Source organism: Syngnathus scovelli, chromosome 12 (assembly GCF_024217435.2).
Source record: "Syngnathus scovelli strain Florida chromosome 12, RoL_Ssco_1.2, whole genome shotgun sequence".
Lineage (NCBI taxonomy): Eukaryota > Metazoa > Chordata > Actinopteri > Syngnathiformes > Syngnathidae > Syngnathus > Syngnathus scovelli.
In genome coordinates this window covers 8,437,897-8,458,526 of record NC_090858.1, presented here as the reverse complement: position 1 = coordinate 8,458,526, position 20,630 = coordinate 8,437,897, and the positions used below count along the sequence as shown (strand labels likewise).

General features: G+C 41.2%; 3 protein-coding genes and 1 long non-coding RNA gene across 5 annotated transcripts; 1 reads left to right on the top strand and 3 right to left on the bottom strand.

Moving 5' to 3' along the window:
- Positions 1-33: 33 nt before the first annotated feature.
- On the bottom strand, positions 34-3,596 carry gtf2a1l (general transcription factor IIA, 1-like). The gene is made up of 10 exons (XM_049735023.2): positions 3,469-3,596; positions 2,851-2,952; positions 2,644-2,767; positions 2,497-2,546; positions 2,215-2,308; positions 1,826-2,103; positions 1,556-1,714; positions 889-1,116; positions 603-692; positions 34-517 (listed from the first exon to the last, which is right to left on the bottom strand). Exons 1-10 carry the CDS (start codon positions 3,493-3,495, stop codon positions 410-412), a joined length of 1,260 nt encoding a protein of 419 aa, XP_049590980.1. The 5' UTR covers positions 3,496-3,596; the 3' UTR covers positions 34-409.
- A 482-nt stretch (positions 3,597-4,078) lies between these two features.
- ston1 (stonin 1) lies at positions 4,079-9,852 on the bottom strand. Its single transcript, XM_049735020.1, has 5 exons — positions 9,695-9,852; positions 8,579-8,704; positions 5,738-7,660; positions 5,372-5,574; positions 4,079-5,243 (listed from the first exon to the last, which is right to left on the bottom strand). Exons 2-5 carry the CDS (start codon positions 8,661-8,663, stop codon positions 5,178-5,180), a joined length of 2,277 nt encoding a protein of 758 aa, XP_049590977.1. The 5' UTR covers positions 8,664-8,704; positions 9,695-9,852; the 3' UTR covers positions 4,079-5,177.
- Positions 7,596-14,311, top strand: LOC125978060 (uncharacterized). The gene is made up of 2 exons (XR_007484850.2): positions 7,596-7,742; positions 13,642-14,311. It is a non-coding gene; the product is annotated as an uncharacterized lncRNA (long non-coding RNA).
- Positions 10,827-20,517, bottom strand: ppp1r21 (protein phosphatase 1, regulatory subunit 21). Of its 2 annotated transcripts, none has more exons than XM_049735019.2 (22): positions 20,374-20,517; positions 19,379-19,447; positions 19,016-19,162; positions 18,427-18,528; positions 18,159-18,323; positions 17,989-18,047; positions 17,804-17,898; positions 17,518-17,570; positions 17,241-17,390; positions 17,075-17,176; positions 16,904-16,992; positions 16,681-16,817; positions 16,499-16,591; positions 15,499-15,626; positions 14,954-15,103; positions 14,679-14,771; positions 14,187-14,438; positions 13,882-13,917; positions 13,667-13,783; positions 13,255-13,353; positions 13,041-13,169; positions 10,827-12,027 (listed from the first exon to the last, which is right to left on the bottom strand). In XM_049735019.2, exons 1-22 carry the CDS (start codon positions 20,431-20,433, stop codon positions 11,998-12,000), a joined length of 2,355 nt encoding a protein of 784 aa, XP_049590976.1. In that variant the 5' UTR covers positions 20,434-20,517; the 3' UTR covers positions 10,827-11,997. The 2 variants fall into 2 exon arrangements, with proteins under 2 accessions (XP_049590976.1, XP_049590975.1); XM_049735018.2 differs by having other exon boundaries at positions 13,667-13,804; positions 20,374-20,470.
- Between the last annotated feature and the right edge of the window lie 113 nt (positions 20,518-20,630).

Here is a 20,630-nt window from a genome sequence, read left to right as displayed (position 1 = left end):
AATAGATAGCTATTATGACATAAAACTAAAAGCCACTTTTTCAAGATTTATTCATTGACACAGCATGGTAAATGCATTGAAAAAAAAAACATTACATGTTTTGTTTGAATACAACTCTAAATACGGAACATAAACTCACATTGTGAAATCAAATTTCATTTACAACCAAATTAAAGTCATTGTGTTAATTTTTATTTTATCACACTGATGACTATAAATTATATCTATATTCGCATCATGTCCTATGTAGTAATGTTTTTTCCCTGCGTCATCAGTAGCAGTCCCAGTGATTGACTGGAGACTAGTTCAGCACCATATCTTGTCAGCTGGGATGAGTTGCCCTGACTTGCCACAACCCTAATGAGGAAAAGCAATTTGAAAAAAAAATGGATGGGCAAGTAGCAGCGCATTACCATTCTGCTTCCCCAACAGCTTTAGAGAACACATAATCCCTGCCACCATAACACATGACCCCATCTTTCAAATGAAACTTCCAGCGGTTCTTACTGCGGTGAATCTGCAAAGCAGAAAGAACACAAAGACGTTGCGGCATAAAGAATGAAAGCTCCGAATTTTCATTTGCTGAGAGGCCACGTACTAACTTTGTCATATTGGCAAACAATAACGTTCTCCGAGTCAAAGAGATCCGGGATGTCTTGTTCAAACACATCGTCACCTGAATTCAATGGATCCTGTTGAACAGAAGAGTGAGGCTTTGAATTCAATCATTTCAACTACTCAAATGTTTTTCATCATTTGGAATAAAGAAGAAAATAATTGTATCGTTTCATTACCTACATTAGTTAAGAGGCTGCTTTTCAAGCTACAGTGCATCTCTTGCATGCTACAGCAGGCAGTGGGACAATGCATATGAAATGGAACCCATACCTCATCTTCTATTTGTTCCTCAGCTGCTTCACTGTCACTACTGGAGGAGGTGCTGTTGCCATCACTGCTCACGCCTGCTTGCAGAGCCTTGAGGGCCTCTGCATTGATCATACCTAGGAATTCATTCTCCTCCAGCGGCACGTCTTCCTCGTCTGGATCCGAATTGTCTGCCGGACCGTCCAGTTGGACGATGTCTGACAGTTCATTGTAGTTGTACTCCAGGTCCAGCTTGTGGATGACGGTGATGATGAACAGAAAGAAAAGAACATTTTGATGGAATACAGATGGAAGATTTACAACAAAAAAGTTTCCAATGTCAGTGCTGAGGATAAAAATGATTGCCAAGTGAAACAAATCTTACAATTACTTTTGACCGGTTTAATTTTTCATCTGTAGATTGCAATTAGAATTAGTTGCAAAACCTACCAACATAAATTAAGTATTACAATTGTGATAAAGGGCTACCATGGATTCGTACCCACTTTAACAAGAGATAAATTATCCAATTTCACTTAACTGGCCCAAAAATTCTCTAACACAGAACACATCAAATTGCAAACATTGATGTGTAGGCAAAAATTGTGCCATTTTCATGATGAATAAAGTGTATTAAAGATTTAAAATTGTGAATCGTATCGTATACAATGATCTGTTAGATTGAAATTACCCCCAGAATGGATTCAGGCTGGTCATAAGAGTTGGTTTGAGCCAAGTTTCTCGCTCTTGCCGCTTTTTCTCGCTCCTCTTCAATGACCACTTTGAGGATGTCGTCAATGTCGCTGCTCTTAAACCTAGTTGTGTCTGTGAAAACCTCCTCGCTGCCGATCTGGAAGTCAAACAAATGGATGACTGTTGAGTTTTTGTTCCCAGGCTCTGGAAGCAAATGGCTCTCTGGACCAATCGGGGTAGAGACGTGATGGCCATGATGATTTGATACCTCAATTTGTGGGTACTCTGGCATAGTGTCTTGCGGGAGGACGCTGCTCTCTTGACTGGCCGGTAAAAGAGAATCTCGCGGTGGTGGCGGCGGGATGCCCGAGGTTGGCACAGGCAGTGGCATCGGTCCATGTGGAAGTGTTTTGCCGGGTTGTAATGAAGTCTGTGGCGCATCAGGAGCCTCTTTTTGCTCAGTGACCTTCTGCGGCTGTTGGGATGTTTGCTGACCTGCTGGGGCCTGAGTGACTACAACAGGAACGTTGACCTTGTAAAGTTGACCTTTGAGTAATAAAAGGAGAGAGTGATTCAAACCAATCAGTATAGCAGAACATTCAACAAAATAAAAGTAAAAATAAATTAACAGCTGATATGATGACAGTCATCTCATACCAGAAGCTGTTTGTAGAGTGACTCCAGCAGGTATCTGCACTGGGTAAGATAGACCAGTAGGAAGCGAGAAGGTGGTAAGAGCCTCACAGTTGTTCTGCAATTAAATATTTGGTACAGTTGATTGTAACTATACCCACAAGGAGCTCATTATACTGAAATACATCCATTGGCAGGTAGCCCAGAATCTTTTGTGGTCAATAGATACATGAGTTTGATGAGTTTAGTAAACAACACTCTCCAAAATTATTGACAATACTTAAATGAATTGCAAAACATACTTGCCTGGACATGGAAATTGTGAATATTCTGACTTGGGGGGATCATTACCGAAGCTGTCATAGGAAAATAGCAAAATAGAACTCAATTCACATCACATAGTAAATATGACAGGTACAGCCGATAAGCAAAGTCTTGATGCCTTGGTGCTACCTGGGGGTTCTGCATCGTTACGGCTGTAGTTGGGTGGAAGTTGCAGCACAAAGTTTGGAGAGTTTATGTTGTTCTTCCTGAAGTCATCCATGGCCTTTGACTCCATCATCTTTGTCTCCCAAAGCTGCACGGCAGAAGAGGCTGATATTTTCTCTCTCATTCGTTTGCCAAAGCCGGCTGGAATAAAACAGTACACCGAAGACTCACATGTCGTAAATCATCCAGGATGCAGTCTTCAAGGCCCTCATCCAAGAACAGCTCCCTCATGCTCTCGATCACATCATCAATTATTGACAGATAGAGCTTTACCTGCAATCATTTCCCAGAAAAGTCTAATAAATCAATATAGGCCTTGTCACTAGTGAGAATCATGGGAAAGTGCAATAAATCATTCTAAAACTAATTAATACGGCTGAGTATCAAAGTTAGCACACTCATGATTATAGAAGGCTGCTTATATGAACTACAGTACACTATATAGGCTGATACGAGGAGTCCACATTAGCTATGTTATATTATGCTACAAATTAACTCTTTCAGCCTACAAAGTTCATTTGGGCTCAGCACAGGACTTGAAACAAAGTCCTCCATTGCAATTTGGATGAAATATGTCCTTAGATGTCATACATTACACACAATAATACTCTGTGTCACATTTTCACTGGAGGCCAAATAAGACTAACTGCACGCCCAAAAACAAACCACACCAATTAATGGCTAGAAAGCTCCACTGCGATAGCCTACAATACATATATACTATATATATTTTTTTTTACAAATGATCCTGTCCATACGCCAAACTTTGCTAGCGAAAGCAGCTCTTACCACCGCTGGGCCTGAGTTGGTCAGCATGATTGAAGGGAAATAAAAATGGAGCCACAGGACACTTTCATCAGAATTAATGTTCTCCACAGTCACTCTCAGGTGATTGTAATGAGCCTCAAAATAGGGGGTGTGATTTGAACTGAGCTGGCATGAAGAGCCTTTCTTCTTGTATTTCCTTGTTTACTTTTACTCAAGAAATACTCCCTTAGAAATGGACTGTAGAAATTTCACCTTTTATTTTGTGTCAACTGGAACTTTGTGAGTGCACCACAGAGGGATTATCTTATCTCTGGGGAGCCATTCAAGGCTTCGCCAGTAGGTCACCGAAGGTGCTGTCACAAACACCAAACCAGCCATCTGAAGATTAACATTTCAGTTACCACTTTGACCTTAAGATATTCTTATCATGCGTAGTGTGTGCACTAGATGTATCACTTGCAGTGCTCACAACCAAGTTCTTTGTGCAGCATGGCTTGGGAAAACAATATCCAGTATGCGGAGGGTTCAGTTTTGCTTTATAAGGCCAAAGAGCAGAAGGTACATTTTTTTAACTTTGAATAATGTGTGTGTAAGCATAGACAGGTAGTGGGATACACAAAGGAACCATTGAGAGTTTTAAAAGTCATATAGGTTTATTTCCCATTTTACTTTGGTAGGACACGATTTGGGTAGCGCATACTTCTTATCAGTCTTAAATGAAGGCCTCTGAGTTCATTGTGACCAGGCTGAACAGTTAAATACAAAGCATAAGATTTGATTCAATGAAAACACATTCCGCCAGAACTCAACTTTGATAAAGACTTAAAGGCAAACTGAAGCAGCACATGAGATGAGATGGATGCAAAAAAAAAAAAATGGGTCTTGGCAGTATGTTAAATAGTTATGCGTAATTTAAGACTATGAGTGTTAGTCGTGGGACTTTGCAGCAGCAGTTGTGCACAGACATAAGATGCATAATTAAATACACAATTTGCCAATTCCCTGTGTAAAACATTTGTTACACTTTGACTGTGTAATCATTTGGCAATTTTTAAGACCAATGCAAAAAAAAAAAAAAAGTCAACCAGCTTTGTCATTGCAACTAAAATTCATTTGGTTCAGTCAAACGAGTCCAAGTTATAGACAAAATGAAGCAGCTAGTTGCATCACTGTGATGGATGAAGTCATTCTTCCACGAGGTGTTTCCGTTTTCATGTTATTTCTTCTGGATGATGTCAAGCAATTGCCATATTTTAGTGCAAGTTAATTGACTTACTTGTCCTCTGAGCAATGTGGAATGAAAGATGCTTAGAGCATGAGTCAAAACTTTTGATTAACATCAACTATAATTAATTCAAGTGTGCAACACGGGGCGTAATTGCAAACCCGACGGAAATCTACTTATCCCAAACAGCGAATACTGCTCATTAATAATCTCAGCCTATTCATTTATTTAGGCTGAAAAAGATCTAGAAGGCAGTGCAGATGATAGAAATGCAAGACTATAAACACAGTTCTCATACATGTTATTCCACTTTTAACAATGACATGTAAAGTGCAAGTGTTACGATGATTACACATGCAGTCTTAGTTATAGGACTAAACCTTCATGAGCAATACTGGTAATACCAAGCAATGTGAAATTAGTTAAGTATGACATGAAATATTAGGAATAAAGTCCCTTGTCACCCGTCTTAAATTCATATTTAAAAAAGGAGTTTCTTTGATCATCACTGTGTCATACAGCTGGATTCCTTCTTTGACTCGATTTCAATCCATTTCTTCTCCACTTCCACCTGGGAGGAAAAAATATTATAATTGGAACATTAATTTTCCAAAGGCAAGGCAGCAGATTTGATTATATTTCATACACAAGGCAACTTGAGCCCCTGAAGCCACGCCCCCACCACTCAAGCCATTTTACCTGACAATGATAGCGTGTCCAGCTAGTCACGTGTTTCTGTGGCTGGATGTCGTTGACTGTGCCCAGTGACTTGACTGAAGTCTGTGACACGACAGCACCCATGATCTCACATTCCATTGTGATGAACGGATACCAGTCGCTTGGAATTTCCTGATCAGATCCCAACTCTAACTTGCAGGAGAATGAATGAGGGTGGTCGATTGCTGCAAGGGAACAAACCAAACAAGGTCAGGGGCTCAACTCATTCTACTGTACGGCAAACATTGGCACTTTCCAATGATCTCCATAGAAGTTGTACCATTACGTTTATATGGGTCATTGTGGGCAAAACGCATTAGTCAAGACTGCGTACGGTGTGCACGTTACCTGTGTTCTTTGCCGGGAGCCTGTCGATCTTCCAGACGACAGCAGAATAGACATTCTCGTACTTGACGCTGCCGACCGACACCTGCATGACAGGCTGAGACTGTGCATTGCTGAAGGAACCCAAGCGGGCATTTCTGTTCATGCGGGCCTTTAGTGACTTCTGCCGCAGTAAGGCCGCAGTTTGTGTCACTTTGACCCATTCGCCTGGCACCGGCACACGCAATTCTACATTCTCACACAGTGGATACGCGTCTGACACCCCCGTGGCGGAGAGGAATGTTCCTGACATATTAAGAAAGGCCTGTAGCTCAACATAGGCACCTTGAACGGTGACCACAGCTTTTATCGAGAAAGGAATTTCTGTGCAACCCAAATACATGGTCTTGTACCGCATCAGCTCCACTCGACAAGCATCAGGAGGACTGAACTTTATCAGTCTGGACATGTGAAACTCGGTCTCATTCACACACTTGTGGAGGTGGCAGTCTGTGATCTCCATCCAGAGCTCATTGTCATCTTCAGATCCATAACTCGCATTTGAACGCAACAGGCCTAGGTCGTTTAGAGCGAGGAAGCAATCGCCGACTCCATTCAGGAAAGCAAGACAGTGAACCTGAGTGAAGGCAGTCCGCTCCATGACTCCTCCAAACTGATCTTGTTGTATCCAGATGTGGTCAGTGATCTGCAGCGACAGCTCCTGCTCCTCATAACTCCGCCTAGGCTGGTGGGGTAGTGGCATCTTAAAGATCTCCTCTTCCATGGAGACCACCAGGTCCTCCATGTCTTTGTGTACAGTGGAGCCAAACTTGAGGAGTTGTTCGACTTCTGCTTCATGATTCACCTCCAGCTTGGGGTGGTAGCGTTTCTTTTCGGTGTAGGTGAAATGTTCGACTTTCACTGTGAGAACTTTGCGAGGCTCGCTGTAACTTTCTAGCTTGAGGTCCGAGAGCCGACACTGAGGCAGGAGCTGGAACTCCTTGAAGGGTTTCTCAAGACCTTTCTCATAATACATCTGCAGGACACCTCCTGGTAACAAACGGAGGTAGATGGGCCCCCACTGTCTTGACGACATGCGATTCTTTTTTTCTGGAATCCTGAGCATCACAGGCCAACCATCTCTCCTGTGGCTACGAAACAAGCCCCGGGGGACAAACTGAGAAGGTCCCTCGCTTATCACCTCACATTTTGAACTGAGTGACCGCGCATCTCTCTTGTAGCTTTCTGTCTCACCGTTATTATCCGATTCTGCTCGGAGGCCTTCCATTTTGTTGCAAACAAAAGACAAAGTGTTCTGGAGGTGATCACGTGGAGGCTCATGGCCATCTTTGGTCCGTATAAAGAAACGCGGTAGACTGTTGTCAGGCTCTGAGTCTGAAGAGGAGCTGCCCGCATCAATGCTGTGTCCGGAGCTGTCCCAAAAAGGGTTCAAGTGTCCTGACTTCGCTTGGTAAGTAGCGAAGGGGTTTGATCCATCTGAACTCAGTCTCTGGGTTTCTGGTGCAGGAGAGGGAGTAGAAGTGGGAGATGTGCTGTTGAAGCGCTGGAAGAAGTTGCTTTCCTCTCTGGAGTTGGAGCGAAATGGAGACGCGAGTCTTGAAACACCACTCACGGGGGTGTGTAGGGGCGTGTTACTCATAACACATGAACTTCCACTGACACTTGATTGGCTTTGAGGAGATTCCAGTGAGCTGTTCAGGCTCCAGGAAGTGTCTCTGATAGGAGGAAGCACTAATTTGAGACCATTGGGGCGTGGTAGTGCCGCTTTGATACACCCTGTTGACTGTCGGGGCTTCTGTGGTGAGGAAAATGCTGTGTTGTCATCTTCAAATGTAACCCAGTTCGAGTGATTGGTGGAACACATGACTGATAGCACTTCAAAACAAAAGCTCCTGCTTTGCTTTGACAAGGCAGAATGAGTTTTATCTGCAAGAAAGGGAAATTACAGAAATCAATTAGAAAATCATGCAAGAGATTTAACTGGATAACCTGGATTCGCTTGAACAAGGTGAGCTCAAGTCAATGTATTGAAATGAAATGTAGGATATATGTCAAAGCATTTGCACATGTACAAGTGTTCAAGTCTGGGGTTCCCTTTGTAAAGTTATGTAATATTTGGAAGGCAACAACTTTAAAGGAGCCTCAATTCCGTTTTACGGGACCAATGAGCACCCTTGATCCAACCTCAGAAAAGCAGATGATTTTGGTCGGACGGACGGACGGATTGGGTGCAATAAATTTAGCTAAAAACAAAAGTCAAAAGACAAGTACAGGCTTTTCCATGAGCTCCTCCCTTCCTCTACATTTCAATATTTTTGGGGACAGAACTCCTGCTCCCTAAGCAGAACAGAAAAGAGAACCTTCTAAATCTTTACAGAACAAAAGAATAAATTCCATACATTCTTTTTGGACAAACAGACATGCACTCATGTGGCAATGCGCTCTCATTTGACCGCACATACAACAAATATTACCTAAATGCAAGATCAACTCGGAAAACACCCGAAATGTGATGATAAATAGGACTACCTATAAAATGCAAAATATTTCGGAGTCATATCAGTCCAACAAGCTAGAACACATAACAGACTGATAACCAGACAGAGTTGACTGAGTCAAACGGGTTGTAAAATGCACCATTCTGTTTCATAATGAGGCCACGCCGTTTTAGGACATCACAGTCATCAAAGCTGGTTTATAAAAACTAAGAGCATCATGTACGGATGGATGAGCAATTCCAACATGCTCAATCATGTGGAGAGTTACACCATGCCTTGAAAATACGATGAGTTCAAAAACTAACTCTATGTTAAAAACAACAACAAAAAACCCAATTAGACTTGCATTTGATGGTTGGTTTGGCCACAGTCACTGTTATCAAGTGCAGAGAATGCGATGACCCATTTCCAGAGGCAAAGTGTCGACTCATCAGTAAGCGAGCAGAAGAGAAACTGCTGCTCAGCACACACACTGGAAACACAACGTGCAACAAGCATCACTCGTTAGCCATTATTAACTTTTATTCCATGGACCCCAGCTCTTTCCCAACCATAATAGAACAATAAGTGGAATATAATAACATGGGAGTTATTTTAAAACAGTACCTTTTTCCCCTGGAGTTTTTATTTCATAGTATGAAATATACCAGCAGTATCTAGTGAGATCTAATACAAGAGCTGTGTCAGTGATTCTGCTTTCACAATTGGCCTGTGTAGTCCATATTTGGGGGTGCTGAAGTACCCCAAAAGTAGATCAAGGCACCCCAAAGTGCCAAGTTTTCAGCACCCCTTACCTTAGAATCGCCCCTGCACTACACTACTGAAATGCAGTTTGGGTTACTATGGTTAGAAAAGTACTTGAACAATAAAGTGCATATGCCTACCACCATAATTTATAGCAAAATACATTAAAGAAAATTGGCAATCGTGGTTTTACTTTAAACTTGGCATGCTCAGTTAGAGAATTAAGTATAACTCTTGTTATTAGATTGTGCAGGTGTACCTTTGGTTGTGACCACTTGGTGTGCTTACATTATGAAAGTTAGGAGAGGTTGGCGATGTCGTGCTCTCCAGAGTGGAGAGATTTACAGTAAATGTTAGGAAAGCCATGCCGATCGCTTCACTTCCCCTGCTCAGCACATCCAAGCGGAGCTTCGGCCGCTGACACCCACGACAGCGTCGCCCGAGCTCTCGTGTCCCGAACACGCAGGCCCGCTCACCGGATTCGCTGCTTATCGCGATTGTTTTGACTTAGTGAACTTAATAGTGTGTTTAGTCACACGCTCAAAACACGAGTGAACAGGAAACGCCCTTAACTCAACTACTACGATTGACAACATTGCAAAAACACAAGCCTAACTTCTTAAAAAAACGGACTTTTCGGCGTACTGGAACGTCGCACAAACTATCACAACTCCACTGAAAGCAGGCAGTAATTGAGCTAAAGGCAAGATAAACTTACAAAATCACATAGATGGTTCACTTAATTTGATGGACAAAGATGACAGCAGGTCGGTTCGGTTCTCTTCAAAATGGCAGTGAATCCCGGGAGTGTTAACTCTGTCCGACCGTCCTCCGACGGGACATTGCAGGAAAAAAAAAAAAAAAAAAAAAAACACACAACAGCGTTGCGTTCAGGAATATGGGAAAGGAAACACTTCAACTTCTCTTCGTTGTTGGGACTGAAAGTGTACAACTGAAAACGATTGTTTACTCGTCATAGCATAGATTTAATCACAGATTACGCAACAAATGTTAATAGTTTGTGCAACTATTGTTGAATTTGTTTTAAAAGGGGCTCCTGCAGTATTTCAGCATTTTTAAAAGTGAAGAGGCTGCAAGTACAGATTTGTTCAAGAAAAATCTTTATATGCTACTAATTAATCAAGGATTAGGCCAGAATACTGAGGTTCATTCCCTTTTGGAAATGGTTGCATAATTGGATAACTTTGCTGGCCTGTGCACTTTCAACACAAAGAACTAGAACAACCCTTGATATCATCAGCCATATACGTCTATTTATTTTGAATGTGAGAATAAGTTGGAGTGCACGCGGAAAACTCACGCAAGCACATATAGAACATCAAACCCTACACAGGAAGGCTGAAGCTGAGATTCAACATAAGAACCATTTGTTACCATGATGCTCTCTAAACTAAATAATAGGGGCTTTGAGATCCTGAGCTAAACTCATGACCTCTGACCTTTTTACAGGTTTTGATAGATTTATGAACTTTCCAAAATTGTGTTAAATCTCACATAAAAGTGAAAGTTGCTTCATCAGCAAAGGGGAAAACTAATTCATATTTGTTCTATTTTCACTTCCTTGTACCTGATGTTTAGAGTGAACCACAAGCTCACACTTGCATTAAATTCCCTTTCAAATAGTCAACCTTGTGAACTTTGAAGCAACATTTTTTTAGGACTGCATCGTCATTTTTTGCCAAAGAAAGTGACATCATTAAATAATAATGTTGAAACAGTTATGTCAAATTAAATGGCGCCGCCTTATTTCTCAGTGGTAAAGGGTGGGTCTGGTTTAAAACAAAATCTTAAAAAATGTAGAAAACAATGTTAAGGATCATACAAAGCTGTCTCATTCTAAAGACAAATATCTCTTTATTCTGATTTGCACGCACATTGTTGGGCTTTCAAGGTTACACTGTGATGATACTAGCACAGTACTTTTCCATCGTGTGGCTACAGTTAGCGAATCCATGTGAACCGAGTGAAGACTACTAGCAAGCAAACCAGTGAGAGGCTACGTTGCCTTACCTCATCATGTCACAACAAGCCAGGAGTAAAATTGCAGCTGCACACTGCACGCTGCGTGAACCAGCTTGTTGAAGCAACAGTTCAAAAGTCCAGGCAATGCCACATCCCCATTATACAAACTTTGAGACACACCCAAAATTAAGTCGGTACAGACTTCACATTGTGTGAGAAACATTTGTCATAAATGGATATATTGTGGAACATACAATGTTTCAATGCATATAATAAATGTATGGTGAAAAACAATTCTCATCTACAATAAATTTTGAGGCTGCAATGTACTAACAGGAGGGTATATCCACACTTTAGTGCATAAAAAAAAAAAGATCAGACTCATTCGGGACGGGACACTTTACAAGCTACAACTTGTCCATTGTAGACTTTTTCTCCCATGTAAACAGTTAAGCAGTCAGAGATTCTTGGCAGACATCATTGTTGTCCTATTAAGAGGACTCTTCAAAAGAAGGGATGGATTCAAGTGTTACATTGTTGATCATTGGAAACCCTTCTTAAGCTTATGCAAGTGTTAAAAGGGCTATACATTAAAGGTGTGAAACAATCTGAGCATGTAAAAAGAGCCGCACTCACATTTTGTGTTCAATACGCAGCAGGAGCAGTGTCGTTTCTCGCTCACATACACAGAAACAGGAAAACAAAAAGGCTGCTTGATTAACAGGATTTGGTCGTCAAGTCAGCAAACTTTATCCATTTCCTGCATTCCTAAAGGTCAAACAGCTTCCGGCAGAATTTATGGGGTTCTGTTATGAGGACAAAAAATTGGCCTCTTCCGTCAGTTGAGTATTTGTATTGCCACAATGTAAAATGTATGAGTTTCTGAGGCTTTGCTTGTGATCCGTTTTTGGTGACATGGTGGTATTAGTACCAGGATGACACACAGGGTGTGTCGGGGGTTGGTCGGGGCTCCACATTGTCTGCAAGGTGCTCTCATTATCCCAAATGGAGCCATTATTTTTTTGGAGAGGTCAACTGCTAGCGACCTTTGTTCTTCTTGGCATTTGCCTGTGGAAGATATATTAATAAGACAACTCACTTTAGGATATTTTGCTCACACACACTAGTCATCATAAATTCCAAGTTTCTCCATATCACATGTGTACAAAAGAGGACAGCCATAACAATTCATTACCCTCAATTCAATCAACGAAGTCTAGTTTTTGCAAACAGAGAGGCCCTAGATTAAAAAAGCAGTCATTCTTGCCAAGTGACTTTGCCGAGCCCTCTGGTAATGATTTTTCAAAACGCAGCTAGTGACTCTGATTCAATTTCACGCTAAGAAACAGACATGAGCAAAAAATACATAAAAAATCATTTTCACATTGATTTGCGTATGAAATCATGATTGTGCAGAACACTGCCAAAGATATGGTGTGCATTATATGTGAAATCAGTGATTTGGACACGTTAGAAACCCGTAAAATGAGCTTTCACGACAAATAATTTTCATAGGTCCTCTTGCCTCGACTGTATAACCCTACTGGATGTAAAAAGACATAAAAAGAAAAGTAACAGCCCTGATTTGCGTGACATTCAAGCTGGCAAACTAATAGCTCAGGTTTACTTAGCATTCCTTTGAAAATCTAGGAAACATGCTGCGTCTGGTTTCTGTCCTTTAGGAGAAAACCAGCACCTTCAGATCCCACACATGTTCTGTCCTGCCATTTGGCAACCTGCTCTTGGCAGGCTGCACACACTTAAGAGTGGACCTCTTACAACTCAAACCTAATGCCTTTTTCAGATGGTGCGTTTCCTATCAGAACACACACTGCTACCATTGACCTCTGCATCCACCTTGTAATTGGCAGAATCTTTACAACACCACGGCACACAGTCTGAAAACATAAGTTCATGCCTCGCGAGACACTTGAGTTTTGTCATTGGAGCTTCCAGTTTTCTTTTGACTTGGCTCACCCATATATACATATAAATAAAAACTATATATGGCCTGCTCTGACTGGCAACTATATAGAGTTTCAAATATGAGAAATAAAAAAGAAGTTTGGTCCTCTGTGTACCTTGCTCCCCAGTTTGAGTGTGTCGATCTCCTCTTTCTGTTTGCTCAGCGTCTCGTTCATACTACACAAATGGTCACTCATCATGCTAAGCTGGTCTTCATAGCTCCTCTTGGTCGTGCTCAATTCATCCTGCACAACACATGACAATTTTAACTAAGGGAATTGGAACTAAAGAGTGTTGGTCTGTGATGCTTTTCTTGGAAGATCCACATACCTGCAGGTGTGTGATGTTCTGACTGGCCCGTTTCATCTCTTCGACAATCGTATCACGTGATTTCTCTGCAATGGCTAATCTCTTGGCCAAAGCACGGCACTAGAAAGATGAAGTGATTAAGTTTTACTAAATGCAAAAAAAAAAACAATATAGCACGCCTTAATTTGAAGACACTGTGAAAAGTTAAAATATAGATTGAAGTAGGGACATTTTTGACACATAATAAGGATTACCCCGACCCCCATCATCCACTCCTTATCCTTCAAATATTTACAAGTGTTGTTATATTTACACACGTACTACTCTGTAAGAGTCACTGCAAAGATGACTTACAATACTAAATGGCTAAGAGGTTATTTACTCAAAAGCACTACAATTGTTTTTCAGAAAGACTTTGAAGGGAAGGCTTCACCTCAGAGTGGAAGTGCACCGCTTTGCTGTCTGACACCTGGAGCTGAGTGGTGAGCTCTCCCACTCTGGTCATGTAGTGAGTTTTTATCAGCTGCTCCCTGGACTCCTCGTCTCCCACCTGCAAAACACACGCAACATCCTGCAATGTTACTCACACCGGATTTATCGATTGGGAATACGTTGCTTTTGAACTTTTTCATGCAAATGGCCACTCACATGCTCGACAACGGGTACGGTACACAACATGCCAACCTGGAGGGAGGAGACAAACACAGCTGTTGAGTAAACTGCAATAATAAATTGAGGCCTGACCAGTTCTGGATTGTAGTGGCACATTAAACTTATAATACTCTTCTATTGCGCTGCATCAGCAAATTTAGATGTCTGAGACAAATTTAGATGTCTGAGTTTTATCTTACAAAAATGCGTGGGAAGAACAGGAACAGACAATAATAGTTACAGAAAATCAGACCACGAGGAGGAACTTTCCTCCGCAAGATAAAATTAAGAAGTGACTGTACCAGGCTGGTGCACATAGTTTCTTTCGCTGTGGTTTTCAAAGGCGTCTCAACTTCCTCGTGGTTCTGTGTCAGCGAGCTGACCACAGTCGTCTGAGAGTTCCGACCTTCCCCAAGAGCCATGGCGAGCTGCGCTTCCAGGTCTGAAATACGCTGGTTCTCCTTTTCCAGTCGCACCTTCCCCAGCTGAGCTTCAAGGAGCCAGTGTTCCTTTTCCTGCTCAAGGCGTGCAATCTTCTCCTGACTCTGCTGCACCTGCAGGAGGCCAGCAGGGCACAAATAAGAAGAAGCAAACTAAGGGAGCAAAGCAATTCTCAAACGGAATGCATAAACATTTTAATCCAGCTTGCATGATCTCTTTTTGCAGCAATTTCTGAAACGATGAACTACCCGTATTCAACTTGAATTGGCATTTTGTCCAATCAGCCTCATACAAGACAGTCACATAATACTGACACAAAATGAAAGTGACCTATGGAGGAAGCAGCATCATACCTGTTGAGTGAGACCTTCTCTACTCTCAGTGGAGCTCGTGAGTATCCGGCGATTGGCCAGTGCTTCCCTGTATGGAACGGACTGTGGCCTGGGCTAAACACAAGTAGGCACAACAAAAAAACTTTATAGGAGGTTACATCTGCCGAAATAGGTTAACTAATGCTCATAAATAATGCTATAATAAGTTGAATGTAAATATTTGTAAATATAGATCTATACTGGATCACCATATGGTGAAAACTCAGACTAAATGAGAAGAGGCTGGGAACATTTACCCTTTTGAGAGCTTGAATGTAAGCAGCTGCTTTCTTTTTGTTGGAAAGCATAATCTCGGCTTGTAAAGGGTTAAGGGCCACTGTGTTTCCTCTGGGACCATAGCCCGACGACGTGAAGAAATCCAAGTTGTTGCTGAAGAATGTAGCAAGCTGCAAGAAACCGCAGATATTGAGCCTCATAAAATTCAAACTTTAGTAACTACTTGAGATAGAAGGCAACAGTGATGGATAAAATAAATGCGCAGTTAGGATTTCACACATCGTGTACCAGCATATGTGCAGCGGGTCTCCCATCACTCACGTCTTTATTCAAAACGAGAAACCGTTTATCAGTCACTCTGGCAGGGGAGCAGCTGCAAAAACTGTGATTTTGACAGTCGCTTTGAAAATTTAACTGCCGGCCACCTGAGTTCCGACTAAAGTGGCAATTTGCCATCATGATACCAACTGCTGTCAAATCTCAACTGTGCCTTAGAAGGGATATTGTGTGGTGCGTGACAGATGAGTGGGGAACCTGGCTGCTGATCGCCCCCTATTGGTCATACCTTGCCTGTGCTGCTGGTCAGTGAGCCGAGGGAACCCAGCAGACATTCTGTGGTGGTGAATAGTTTCTCTGTGGCAGTGGGGAGGTCTTGCTCTAAACTTGCCTTCTGGTTGTAGTGCTTTGACATTTCTGTGCGCACACACAAAGCGAGAAACACATGCAGAAAAGTAAGAAATGCATGAGAGGTTTCTATATTGTATGAATTTTGAATCGTATTTTGAAATGAATGCCGTTGAAAAAAGGACACCTATGGGATGCGTTGATAAAAGTGCCTTGTTATATGAAGTCAGTGTCAGAATGAAACCAAGTAATGATAACACAAGAAGCATCCATTGTTTGGTTATATGTTGACCTGCACTGCTGGCACTAACTGCATGGTGGCTATGAGCAAAGAGGGGTTAGTTCAACAAAAGTTAAGTTTGTGCTGTCAAATTTGTGATTTGATTGCGATATTTAATGACTCCTCTGACCCCTCAAGTGACTACTCTTTCAAAAGTCGTTGTTAGTTATCACATTTGATCTTGCCACTACATGTCAGTGTCTTTCAAATTCTAGCACGGATGTTTAAAGAATGGGATCAGAGATTAGATAGAGTAAATACAGTTGAATTTGTGGTGGATTTAAATGTTATTCCTGTCAAATTGTGAATAGTCAGCACTTCATTTTTTATTCTAGGCTTTTATATAAATGCTTTATAATGGATTATGGAAAAGAATAAGGAAAACTAATTCTGATTGTCATTAGCTCATTAATTAGCTGTTATACTTTTATTAGCTGTAAGGCTTGTGAGAGGTTACAGCTGGGGTTGGTTGACACATTAACAACCAAACACTAAATCATGCAAGGCCAGATTACGTACGATTCCTTTCTCTCTTTATACTAAAGAAAAACATGCATTCTCGGAATCGTTATCAAAAATATTCCAAGATGGCAATACCAGGATTCATAAGGCTATAAAAGTCAGTGGTTCAGATAATTATATGACTGAAACAGCGGTTTACCTTTAACGGCATCATTAAGACTGTGCAAGCAAGCTGACAATTGGGTGAAGACAGCAGAGGTATTACTTTGCGGCATACCATCCTGACGAACACCTAAGACAAAAAATATATATATTTATGCGTATTAAAAACAGCATAGGCAAAAATCCTAAAACAGGTTTGAATAATTCATCTTAACTTACTGGGAAAAGTCAACAGGCTAATGTAGTTCTGTAGTTTGTCAAACACTAATGTCACTCTCTTCACATCATTCTGCAGTTCTCGGTTCTTTAATGTGAGGGCAGTAGTGCAAAGTGGTGTTTGGCACTCCTCCTCTAGGCTGGGAGGAGAAGACAGTAAAAAAAAAAAAAAAAAATCCTCCTCCACTCTTTGCCCTTATTACACACATGCATGAACACTGCTGACCTTTTTAGTTGATAAGGGAGAAGCTTTTGTAGGAAACGGCAATATGTGGAGAAAATGTCACTAAAGTTCTTCAGCTTGTCCACAGTCTCCTACAATTCATCAACAAGGTAAAATTGATTTTGGTTGGATACAAAGGCAGGGGAAACATGTCTTTTTTGAAGAACCTCTCACCAGCACTGTAACCGTGTCCTCCGTGATACTTTGGTGTAACTGCAGAAAACTCTCCTCTAGGGGGCGTACATATACCGCATTCTCATGCAGATACTGAGAGAACTGGCAGGAGACAAGGTTTGTAAGCCTTCATTCATATTAAAGTTGTGCTTGTCAGTCCACTAACCTTCTGATTCAAAGGAGAAATGGACTCAATAGAAGAGTCCAGTGGATAGATGTGGACTCTCTGCTCAGTATATGAATGGAAGTTCAACAGACCAGCCACCAGGTCCTGAATGAAGCTAAAGGCTTGACCTGCCAAATCCCGGGCTTTAAGCTGAATTAAAAAAAAAAAATAATAATAATAACTTAAAACTACAGTGTGTAGAATTGCTGATGTTTGAAATGCAAATTGAATCGAACAAACGGCGCACTACAGACGAGAACGTCCTCTAAACACCCACCTGATGTCTTCGATTGTGAGACGGGACATTCAGACTGTTGTAATCACTAAATTCTAGAAGATGAGAGGGACAAGGAAGATATTTCACTGAGCAAAACTTTTTCCTAGAATTTTAGCATAGGGTAATAATCAATTTCAGCACGCTCTCTGACTCTCAAACTCATGTTATGTCATAAACTGAGAAGCCCTTGTACATACGTACTTAGTAGCAAAATGATGTATTTCTATTGCATTCATGACAAAGAAATCTCGTGGTATAATTTCCTGTTTGAGTGCAAAACACTCACGGGTGTCGTTAAAGGGCACTTTCTCCTGGATAACGCTGCTGCTTTGTTTCAGTTGTCTGTTAAGTTCTGACTGGCATCGTCTTAACTGCTGCTGACTGCACACAGAAAAAAAAATCGCAACAGGACAATTTGTTATTCATTTCTGATCATGTGATGCAGCCTTGATGGGAAAAAAAAAGACATACCACTCCTCTGCTCTCAATCGGCAATCTTTTCCCTCCCTCTCCAGAGTCTGTGTTTTAACCTAAATACAAAAAAAAAAGAAAACCGCACAGAGCAAATACAACCAAATCATCTTACAATCCATTGTATGATGAATCGTCCCCTTAGCTTCCTTGTTCAAGCTCATTCTCACCTCCAGTCGTGCCTTGTCACTCTGCAGCCTCTCGATGGTTTCTGAGTACTTGGCAGTGAGTCCATCCACGACAGCTTGATGATGTTGAGAGCTTCGCTCCAACTCTTCCAGACGTGACCTCATCTCAGCCTCCTCCTTCTTGTGCTGCTCGTCTGCCTCGTAAAACTAAAAAAATCCAAAAAAGAATAACAAATGCAGTTCTCTATAACAAATACCGTTCTATACTGCTCAGCATCTTTGGCCTAAAAAAATAATAATTGTGCATTACCTGAATGTGAAGCCTCTCATTTTCTTCAATCTTTTTTTGCAGGTCTTCATCAAAAACACTTTGTGTCCGCCCACCATGGTGTGAAGGAGAATCGCCTTTATTCTGGCAGTGGAAAAACGAGTATTTAATCATACCATCAAAATACACGCAGTCAAATTGTTGTCAGTGTTTCGTGATTTCCTGAACATTTATACTCAACCTACTAATCACAAAAATATAATTATTTAGTAGGTCTACCAGCACATAATAACGGCAGTATGGTGGCCAAGCTGTTAGCACGTCTGGCAAACAGTTCTGAGACTGGTAGATCAAATATTGGTTCAGGATGTCCTGTGTGTTCTGTGTATGTTCTCTTTGAGTTCATGTGGGTTTTTTCTTGTTACATGTACATATCCCAAGAAGACGTATAATAAATGTGTTCTCATAGCCGCCCTAGGGCCATATTTGTATACTACCAGTACTGTAGTCTTTCATTTTATTTCAGTGGTATTTTGGTTCCCATAGCAAAGTAGTTACTGGTTACTTTTAAGATTTGAGAACAAGCAACAGGTTTGGGACTACAGCTTTAGAAGAATTGAACAATGATCACCTTCCCCCTTTTGCTCTTTGCTTCATTAGCAGCTAGCTCCTCTTGAAGAAGCTCCACCCTCTTGGCCAGCTGCTGGTTCCGAAAGCTGAGGCTGTCCATCTCCTGCTCTTGCTTCCTCAGGCTCTGATCCCTTTGCTTCAGTTGCTCCTGAAAAACAAAAAAACAAGCAATAAAAAAGGAGTGATGGTGGTGCAAGAATCACCAGACTCTTTTACACGGAGATTACACCGAATTTCTAAATTTCTCTGTGCAGAAGGAACTTTTGTTAGAATTGGTCTCTGAACTGTTAAATATTTCAGCAGACAGAAAAAAAACTCAAAGATGCAGAGTAGGGCTGCGTGATTTATTTAAAAGTCACTTTACTTTGAGGGAAGCCGAGTTGGCCTGTTCATCGACAACTGCCTTCTTCAGCACCTGGTTCTGGGCACGAAGCTGTGAAAATATACACAACAGTGGTATAAATGTGTATTAAAACATCTGCTGTTGAGATTATACTTGTTTAAATAATTTTCATTTTAACAGGGCACAATTGTTTAAACCCCTGAACTTTACTAGCATAAGCGTGTGTTTCAGGGACAACTACATCGTCAGCACTTCCTGAGTGAGATACAGCAGTTCTCTAACTTGGTGATCAAACAGGAAATAGCAGATACTGACTGACCAATGACCAAGGACTCTGCTGACATAGAAACAAAGGGCACATTGGGGAAAAAAAACAGTCATTAGCGCCGTTACGAAGCAGTTTACCAAATGCAGTTTTGAAAGCGAACAACCACGTGACATTGTGAGCATTTCAGTGTCTAATTGTAGACCCACGTGAAATGTCAATCAAACAAATGAGTTTGGTTAACAAGTTTTGTATTATATTTTATTTAAGAATAAGAGTTTGAAAATTTGTTCAAAATAATAAGAACGAGAAGTGTTTTTTCAGAGACAATCTTATGCAAGTCAATAAAATAACAGATTCAATTCAATATCATCAGTCATAAATTTAAGTGAAAAAATAAGCAGGAATAGTTGTATCACATTCCTTTCCATTGTCTTAAAACTGACACGTGGCACACTTGATCCCTATTATTATATTAAGATGCATTTGTATGCTGAGGGTTATTGCTAAATAAGCTTTATGATGTGGGGCATAATGTCATGTCTTCACAGTGGGGATGTAATGTTGAAATAACCCATTTAATCATTTCGTACAGACTCGACATGGTTAAAAGCAAATTATTAGTAGGTAATAGTTGGGGAAGGGGGTGTGGGGGTACATAATCACATCTCAAATAGTCCTTTAGTGACAGTCTACGTATGTACGTTCGTATGAAATATCATGAGCTATGTGATATTAAGGGTTACTTTACCTTGGAGTACTCCTGTGCCAACCTGCTGTATTTGGTCTGCAGATCCGTGACATTAGCCATAGTTATCGGAAACTTTGTCGCGTCCAAGCGATGAGACCTTATTCTGCGTACGAAATGATTTCCAATGAACTTGAGCAAAACTCTCCACTCAGCTTGACGGGCGCTGCGAATACGAACCCTGGCTAGCTCAGGTTGCGTTTTTGCGAAATAATTGTTGCACTACAATAAATCATTGGCGGTGCACACATCGCTTAAAA

Excerpts from the sequence above, each read along its gene's own strand:
- gtf2a1l (XM_049735023.2), bottom strand. The coding sequence starts at position 3,495 with ATGCTGACCAACTCAGGCCCAGCGGTG. Across the intron at positions 1,117-1,555 it reads AGCCTGAATCCATTCTGGGG|CTGGACCTGGAGTACAACTA; the intron begins GTAATTTCAATC and ends GTCATCCACAAG. Across the intron at positions 518-602 it reads TTGTTTGCCAATATGACAAA|ATTCACCGCAGTAAGAACCG; the intron begins GTTAGTACGTGG and ends TCTGCTTTGCAG.
- ston1 (XM_049735020.1), bottom strand. The coding sequence starts at position 8,663 with ATGAGTCGACACTTTGCCTCTGGAAATGGGTCATCGCATTCTCTGCAC. Across the intron at positions 7,661-8,578 it reads GGCCAAACCAACCATCAAAT|ATAAAACTCATTCTGCCTTG; the intron begins GCAAGTCTAATT and ends CCTTTCTTGCAG. Across the intron at positions 5,575-5,737 it reads GCTCCCGGCAAAGAACACAG|CAATCGACCACCCTCATTCA; the intron begins GTAACGTGCACA and ends GTTCCCTTGCAG.
- ppp1r21 (XM_049735018.2), bottom strand. The coding sequence starts at position 20,433 with ATGGCTAATGTCACGGATCTGCAGACCAAATACAGCAGGTTGGCACAG. Across the intron at positions 19,163-19,378 it reads CCAACTCGGCTTCCCTCAAA|GAGCAACTGAAGCAAAGGGA; the intron begins GTAAAGTGACTT and ends TTTGTTTTTCAG. Across the intron at positions 18,324-18,426 it reads ATGAGAGGCTTCACATTCAG|TTTTACGAGGCAGACGAGCA; the intron begins GTAATGCACAAT and ends GGATTTTTTTAG.